Source organism: Planococcus citri, chromosome 2 (genome assembly GCF_950023065.1).
Source record: "Planococcus citri chromosome 2, ihPlaCitr1.1, whole genome shotgun sequence".
Lineage (NCBI taxonomy): Eukaryota > Metazoa > Arthropoda > Insecta > Hemiptera > Pseudococcidae > Planococcus > Planococcus citri.
The window spans coordinates 6,682,368-6,691,613 of NC_088678.1; the positions used below are offsets into that span (position 1 = coordinate 6,682,368).

General features: G+C 36.5%; 1 protein-coding gene across 1 annotated transcript; it reads right to left on the reverse strand.

The window, feature by feature from the left end:
- Positions 1-261: 261 nt before the first annotated feature.
- Positions 262-1,027, reverse strand: LOC135833626 (acyl-CoA Delta-9 desaturase-like). Its single transcript, XM_065347396.1, has 3 exons — positions 787-1,027; positions 566-696; positions 262-477 (listed from the first exon to the last, which is right to left on the reverse strand). The coding sequence occupies exons 1-3, from the start codon at positions 1,025-1,027 to the stop codon at positions 262-264; spliced, it is 588 nt and encodes a 195-aa protein (XP_065203468.1).
- Positions 1,028-9,246: the final 8,219 nt, after the last annotated feature.

Consider the following 9,246-nt stretch of genomic DNA (forward strand, 5'->3'; position numbering starts at 1 on the left):
AACCCGTCGAGTTTTTTTGGTCCCGACCATGTCCCGAAAATCACCTTTTTGAGGTTCCACCCCTCCCCCTATTATGCGGGGTAAAAATTTCAAAATTGCACTTTTCTGAATTGGGGCAGGTACCTTCATTGTGGCAGCGCATTTTTTTGGTACCCGAAAAAAAAAAATACAGAATCAACTTCTAGAGCACTTTTTCGTGTATGGATTATCTATAGTCTATCGTATACCTACTAGGTTTTTTTGTACACTTGAAAAATTTAGTCAAACATACTTTTTTTGGAATACAACGATGGTGTCTTGTTCCAAATCCGACATATCGATTCCTTTTCCTTTCTCGATAACATCTGGATGTTTACGACACATCAGCCATCCGATATGGGAGAAGAAAAACCCACGTTTTGCATTATGCGGATCGGCGTCCGTTTCCGTGTATTTATGATGCACCCTGTGATCTCTGGACCATTCGTACACATGATTCTGTAACAGGATCGAGAAAAAAAAACACAAAAATTAGCGTAGTACATATCAACTGAATGGCAAAAGAAAGCAGGTCGCCCTCACGTACCTGGAATGCGATCGTGTTAAATATAATTAATATCACTTTTAATGGCCATTTTGCTTTATAAGTTCTATGTGCCCATAGCCTATGAGCACCGGCGGTAATTCCTAACGCGCTGGCATGGAATACTACGGAAGCTGCACAAAAATTGTAGGTAACACATTTGATTTCAAAACGTCATGATGATTATCTTATGATACCTATAGGTGAAATATTTCATAACTAACTCCAAATAATAGTTAATAGTTTGGCGGACGTTAATGCTAAATATACACCGTATAGTGCAGCTAAATGTAAATGCACAAATAAGATGATATTTCTCCAGACTAATATTTTTCTTTTATATTCTCTAGTTGGCTTAGGTGGTGTAATTTGCTCATGATTGTTGTGTAAACTAACTTCCAACTGTTCCACTGGATCATCTTCGAATAACACTCCGGTAGGAGTACTCGCCTTGCTGGGGCTCATTTCTTTTTATCTATAACAAGCGATTTGACGAAATAAAATCATTGTGAAATGTGAAATTACGAGTAGATCACCTTATAGGTATATGTACAATGAATATATGTACCAAAGTTCCAACCGAACAACAAACTTTCAAGAACTTTCGCTCTCACTTGGGCTTTAGGGTGGTCCTTATTTTTGAAGTTGGGATTTTTTCCGCTCACACCCCCTAAAGTGGCGACCTCGGATGAGAAAATAATTCCCTATTTTTTTATTTTTTCCATTTTCGAAAAATTCGAGCTGCGGTGGGCACCTCACTTTTCAAAAATTTGAAAAAAACCTAAATCAAAGAAAAATTTTAAAAATTTAAAAATTTCGAGTTCCATCATCTCTAGAAGGTCCTTTTTGAGTAAAAAGACTGTCATGACGATTTTAGCCCCCTCCCATAAAAACCAAGCTGACCCCCCCCCCCCAGAATAGCTGAAATTCGTACCTATATTATGTGGAATGTCCTAAAATTAGTTGTTTTTGTCTTTCCTCCTTCCAACCCCACAAAGTGGTGTCCTTTGGCGAGAAAATAATTCCCTATTTTTTATTTTTTCCATTTTCGAAAAATTCGGGTTGCGGGGGCCCCTCAATTTTCAAAAATTAAAAAAAAACCAATTCAAAGAAAATTTTTTAAAATTTCAAAATTTTGAGTTCCATTGCCTCTAAAAGGTTCCTTTTGTGTAAAATAGACTCTCATGACGATTTTAGCCCCCTCCCATGAAAACCTAGCTGACCCCACCAGTGAGAGTCTTTTTTACTCAAAAAGGACCTTCTAAAGATGATGGAACTCAAAATTTTGAAATTTTGACAATTTTTCTTTGAATTAGGTTTTTTTAAATTTTTGAAAATTGAAGGGCCCACCGCAGCTAGAATTTTTCGAAAATGGAAAAAATAAAAAATAGGGAATTATTTTCTCACCCGAGGTGACCACTTTAGGAGGTGGGAGCGGAAAAAATCGCACCTTTTTTTCACCATGTAGTTAAGGACCACCCTATTGGGCTTGTTCTTTTTTCTCATTCAAAATTAACATCCTAAAAAAAATCTTTTGAATTCTAAAATTTTAAAAGCAAAAAAATAAACTCCTAGCACTGAAAAAACACCGTTTTCAGTTTTCTCAAAATGCAAATTTTCAAAAGTTTTCACCTTCGCTTTGCTCGGCCCAGTCCTCTTTTTTTCAAAATCAACTTTCTAAAAAAAAACATCGTTTTTGGGCCTCTCGAAATCAAATTTTCAAAACCGGGTCAGCATTAACTCTCAACGGTCCTGCGAATTGCTTAATAGGTACCTATAGTTCGTAAAACCTCTGGTTGCTGCCTTGTTTTATAATTTACCTATCCCCATATTTTATTGAAATAAAAATGTAGTTTTAAACTTGCAAAAATGATATGTATTGACGTCATGTTTTTAAAAATGAAAAAATAATTAACGCAAGCAATGGCAATTAATTTTTTTGACGGTCGGAGGTACGTCTATGTAGGTAGTATGCACATACGAGGTGATTTTTTTCAAGTTGGTAGGTTGTCTAGGGCAAGGTTAATAAATGCTTAGTCTCAAGGCAAGAAGTAAAAGCAACGAGTATGTTTTGAAAAAAAAGTCCAGTCATTTTAGCAACATTTTTAGTCAAACCTCGAAAAAATTGGAGGAAAACTGAATTTCGCATTATTTGTTCAGATTGGTCTCTAAAACAACCTGTCAAAAGTTGCAACCCGCAACTTGCCGGCTATCCCCGCAAGAGGTCATTAAGCTTAGCCGATACTGGTTTTCCAGCTGTACCGCCAAAATGAAGGGCCCGAGAGGGAAAATGTTCGAACAAAAATTGTTCTACGCTGAATTTCCTATCAGCATGACCAGTTCAGCTTTTCCCAAAATGGCGATTTCACCCTTACTAAGGAGGGGGTAAAGTTGTCAATTTTATGAAAATTGTTTAAAAAAAATAAAAATAGACAATGTAAAACGTGAACTCGATTTACGGTAGACTTGGAAATATTATGAGCAAAGTTGCACACTGCAACATGCCTGCTACCCCAGCAAGAGGTCATTAACCTTTGTCAATTCACATTTTTCGGCTATATCGCCGAAATAAAGGATCGTAGGGAAAAAAGTGATTGAACCAAAATTATTCTACTTACGTCAAATTTCCTGTAAGCGTAACTAGTTCAGTTGGAATATATTTTTCGATTTTTGGTGAATTTTTAAAAATCAAATTTAGGCCGAAAATGAGAAAAAAAAATCAAAATTTTACCAAATTGAGCTATAAAGATGAAATTAGAGATATGTCTATTTTTGACCTGCCAAATTGATTGGAAACGATCTTAAACTGTTTTGAGCAGTTCTGGAGCCTCCAGAACATTTTTGAAACTTGAAATTCCCACAAAATTTCATCAAAAGCGGTTAGAAAGCTAAAATTCATTCTGTAAACTAATTTCATTACGCTAGGGAGTCGACTGCAGGTTGGTTCAAGTCATTTTGGAGCCTCCAGCAACTTTTCAAAAATTCCAAGAGCCTCCAACAGACTTTAGAAATTTGAAATTTCATAAACAGCATTTGGAAAACTAAAATTCACTTTGTAAACTAATTTTCAATACGCTATATGAAGTCGACTACCGGTAGATTTCAAGTCATTTTGGAGCCTCCAGCGACTTTTTGGAAATTTTACCGAAGCCTCCAGCAGAGTTTTCAATGCTCGAAATTTCCATAAAATTTTACCAAACAGAGACATTCCATTTTTGACATTATTCTGAGGTTGATCGCAGGCAGTTTCAATCCGTGTTGGAGTCTCCAGCAGATTTTTAGAAACCTCTGTTCTTCAAAAAATGCACATGAAAGCTATCCGAATTAACTTTCGACTTTCAAACTCCATTTGATGAAATTTTGTAGAAATTGCAAGTTTCAAAAATTTACCGGAGACACCAGTAATTTCCAGAAACTCGCCGAGGGCTCCAAAACGACTTGAAATCTATTTGCAGTTGACTCCCTAGCGTAATGAAATTAGTTTACAGAAAGAATTTTAGCTTTCCAACCGCTTTTGATGAAATTTTGTGGGAATTTCAATTTTCAAAAATGTGCTGGAGACTCCAGAACTGCTCAAAACAGTTCAAGATCGTTTCCAATCAATTTGGCAGGTCAAAAATAGGCATACAATTTCATCTTTATAGCTCAATTTGATAAAATTTTGATTTTTTTTTTTCATTTTTGGCCTAAAATTGATTTTTAAAAATTCACCAAAAATCGAAAAATGTATTCCAACTGAACTGGTCATGCTTACAGGAAATTTAACGTAGAATAATTTTGGTTCAATCACTTTTTTCCCTCCGATCCTTTATTTCGGCGATATAGCCGAAAAATGTAGATTGACAAAGGTTAATGACCTCTTGCTGGGGTAGCAGGCATGTTGCAGTGTGCAAATGGTTAAAGGTTAAACATTTTTTTCCCATGTTGATTATTTCGGTTACAGTTTTGGTAAAAATGGATAGATGAATAAAGGTTACAGTTACAGTGTTATAGTTACAGATTTTGGATGGATTTTTTTCGGTTAATTTGGGTCACGGTTTCGGTTTTTTTTACGGAGTCAAATTTTTAAAACTTGGAATTTTCAAGGCTGATATATGAAAAATCATTAGAAAGTCTCACATTTCTGTTAAAAATTTCTAAAAAGTTTCACTTTTTTGCTAAAAGTTAAGTCAAAAATCAAAGATGTTGCTCTTTTACATAAGGTTTCAATCCCCCTCCCCCCCCCCCAAAAAAAAGTAATCACCAAACATTCTCACTCTAATTTCAAAAATTTTCAAAAAAGTGTTGATTTATTGCCATAAAGCTGCAAAATCAGCTCATTTTTTGGATAAATATGAAAAAATCTTTTTTTTATTTGCCAGTGTAATTGACAAAATTGAGAAAAACTTTGAAAAATTGCTCAAAATATCGTTGAAATGAAATTTGAAACAACAAAAATCTGATGAAATATCTTGAAACATAAAAAAAAGCAGATCTTTGATAATTTTGCAAAATGCAGATTAATCTAAAAATTTTGCTAAACTGCACAAAATGTACAAAAAAAAAACATCAGAATTGGTGTGAAAATCGCCAATGATCACTTCAAAGTAACAAAATTCAGGTAAAATTGATCACATCTTTGCTCACGAATGGCACTTACCCCAGAGATAGAATGTACGCGGATATACCTAATAATAACACAATAAACTTATACTTAATGCATTAAACTCGGGAGAACGCTTTAGATTAATATAAAAGCACATAACACTGACCACCTGAATTGACTAAAACAGACTGCGGCGATGCCAGCGTCCTTCCTGGGCTCGTGGCGGCGACGGACGCCTTAGAACTAAGGAACAAAATACCAGGGCATGGAAATACGCCATCTTTGGTTATAGAAAAAATTTTTTAAGGACTCAATTCATTAATAATACCGCCAATTTACGTTATTTTTTTACTTCATATTCATTTTAATACACAAAATAAACATTTTCCCACCATTTTTTTGATTCCATTTCATTATACAACTGAAATGAAAAAATCACATCACCGTTAAAACTATGAAATCTATAACCAAAAATGGCGTATTTCCATATTCGGTATCTAGTTCCTTACTTAGAACATACATATAGTATACTAGTCCGGCATATGACAATAGGAGTAATTGCACCCCCCCCCCGCCGATCCTCCGGGACAACTTTTTTCTTAAAGGGGACATCCTAAGGAACATTTTAAAGCAAAGTTGCCAAAAAAAAAGTTGGCCTTACTTACAAAATGGCGGCCATTTTGATTGACAGGTCAGCCGAAATTGCAGAATTTGCGTTTTAACATGGGACTTGCACGAACTTTTTCAAACTTTACACAGGTAGATCGAAAGATCATGCTAAAATTTACCGTCTGTCCAAATTTCAAGTACTAAAGTGCGTTTTTTCGATTTTTGGTGAATTTTTGAAAATCGAATTTAGGCCAAAAATGAGGGAAAAAAATCAAAATTTTACCAAATTGACCAAGAAAGCTGAAATTTGAATTATACCCTATTTTCGACATGCCAAATCGATTGGAAACGGTTTCAACCCGTTTTGAGCAGTTCTGGAGCCTCCAGCAGATTTTTGAAACTCGAAATTCCCGCAAAATTCCATCAAATTGGAGTTGTAAAGCTAAAATTTATTCTAAAAACTAATTTCAATACGCTACGAAGTACTGCAGGTGAATTTCAAGTCGTTTCAGAGCCTCCAGCGACTTTTTGAAAATTCCTGAAACTTCCAGCAGATTTTTGAAACTTTTAAATTTTCACAAAATTTCATCAAATGGAGATGGAAAGCTGAAATTTACTCTACACTCCAATTTTAACACCCTCTGAAAACGACTTCTGGTGGATTTAAAGTCATTTTAGAGCCTCCAACGACTTCTTTGAAAATTACTGGAGCCTCTATTAGATTTTTGAAACTTGAAATTTCCTCAAAATGTTATCAAACCAAGATGGAGAGTCGAAATTCATTCTGCAAACTAATTTCAATACGCTACGAAGTTGACTGCTGGTGAATTTCAAGTCGTTTTGGAGCATCCAGCAACTTTTTGAAAGGTTGTATGCCGTTTTTTTGGAAAATTGAAATTCAAAACCATTTGAAACCACCATGTAGTCTGCGAAGTAAACTTCAGCTTGCCAACTCCATTTCATAAATTAATGTTGGGGAAATTTCAAGTTTCAAAAATTTACTGGAGGCTCCAGTAATTTTCAAAAAAGTCGCTGGAGGCCCTAAAATGACTTGAACCCACCTGAAGTCGTCTTCAGAGGGTGTTAAAATTGGAGTGTAGAGTAAATTTCAGCTTTCCATCTCCATTTGATGAAATTTTGTAAAAATTTAAAGTTCCAAAAATCTGCTGGAGGCTCCAGTAATTTTCAAAAAAAGTCGCTGGAGGCCCTAAAATGCCTTGAACTCACCTGAAGTCGTCTTCAGAGGGTGTTAAAATGGGAGTGTAGAGTAAGTTTCAGCTTTCAATCTCCATTTGATGAAATTTTGTGAAAATTTAAAGTTCCTAAAAACTGCAGGAGGCTCCAGTAATTTTCAAAAAAAGTCGCTGGAGGCCCTAAAATTACTTGAACCCATCTGAAGTCGTCTTCAGAGGGTGTTAAAATTGGAGTGTAGAGTAAATTTCAGATTTCCACCTCCATTTGATGAAATTTTGTGAAAATTTAAAAGTTTCAAAAATCTGCTGGAAGTTTCAGGAATTTTCAAAAAGTCGTTGGAGGCTCTAAAACGACTTGAAATTCACCTGCAGTACTTCGTAGCGTATTGAAATTAGTTTTTAGAATAAATTTTAGCTTTACAACTCCAATTTGATGGAATTTTGCGGGAATTTCGAGTTTCAAAAATCTGCTGGAGGCTCCAGAACTGCTCAAAACGGGTTGAAACCGTTTCCAATCGATTTGGCATGTCGAAAATAGGGTATAATTCAAATTTCAGCTTTCTTGGTCAATTTGGTAAAATTTTGATTTTTTCCCTCATTTTTGGCCTAAATTCGATTTTCAAAAATTCACCAAAAATCGAAAAACGCACTTTAGTACTTGAAATTTGGACAGACGGTAAATTTTAGCATGATCTTTCGATCTACCTATGTAAAGTTTGAAAAAGTTCGTGCAAGTCCTATGTTAAAACGCAAAATCTGCGATTTCGGCTGACCTGTCAATCAAAATGGCCGCCATTTTGTAAGTAAGGCCAACTTTTTTTTGGCAACTTTGCTTTAAAATGTTCCTTAGGATGTCCCCTTTATGAAAAAAGTTGTCCCGGAGGATCGGCGGGGGGTGCAATTACTCCTATTGTCATATGCCGGACTATACTATATGTTCTAAGACGGACGCTCTTATCAGTGTTACCCAAATTAGGAGGTGCATGTCCACGGCCCTCCCACCCCCACCGATTGACTTCAAACATATGCCATTCGTTTGTGCTACGTTTGTGCTGAAAAGTTTTTCGTTTGTGCTGCCCCCCTTACCGAGATAATTGAGAAAACTTTTGGGGGGGCTGCAGACATGGGAGCCCCCCACTTTTAGCTAGGAGGTCCAAAATGGTGTCAATCGTTTGTGCTACGTTTGTGCTGGTTTGTGCTGAAAAGTTTTTCGTTTGTGCTGCCCCCCTTCCCGAGATAATTGAGAAAACGTTTGGGGGGGGGGGGGGCTGTAGACATGGGAGCCCCCGCCCCCCCACTTTCAGCTAGGAGGACCGAAATGGTGTCAATCGTTTGTGCTACGTTTGTGCTGGTTTATGCTGAAAAGCTTTTCGTTTGTGCTGCTCCCCTTCCTGTGGTATCGAGGGGTTATTTGTGGGGGGCCGTAGACATGAATTTTAAAAAAGGGGTTAGACGAAAGTTTGAAAAGAGGAAAATAGATGTATCAATTGTGCTTCGTTTGTGCTGGTTTGTGCTGCCACCCATAACCCTATAGCTACACCCCTCCCCCCCAACTGAAATAGGGCTTTTCACCATTTATCAAGATTTTTAAAAAAATCGAAATTTGATCTACGCCCCCCACAGGGATGAAATTTTGCACAGCTGTTCTTGAGGGTCTGAGTAGACGACTCGATTTTTTTCGACCTCAAAATTCAAATTTAGCCCCCCAAATGGACCCCCCAATTTTTTTGAACCCCCCTACAGATACCTTACTGATGCCCCCCCCCAGGTCCATATTGAAGAAATATTCTATTTAAACCCCGAGGGACACTTCTACCAATTTTCAGATTTTTTCGACAATTTTCGAAATTTTGTACGTACTTAGTCAAACATAGACTGAAATTTCTTCAACTCAGACTCAAGTTTTTTGAAAATTTGAAAAAATATGAATTTGATCTACGCTCTCTAGAGAGCTGAAGTTTTGCACAGGTGTTCTTGAGGGTTTGAGCAGACGGCTCGATTTTTTTCGACTTCAAAAATTAAATTCTACTCCTCCATCGGGGCAACCAAACATTTGGACACCCCCCTCCCCCCAAATGTCCGCTAGGGGTTGAAATTGAGCGGGGCTAAATATGAATGAAGAATAAGCTCTGGAGAACAATTGTGACTTCACATGGGTATCATGCAGGTCTGAATTGTTCTTCGAGGCTTGCATTTATTACTCACGTAGTTGAGTCTCAAAATTTTTCCAAGACGCAATGAATATTTGCTGAATTCAGATTTTTTAAAAATGAAAAATATAAGCGAATCTTTATTAT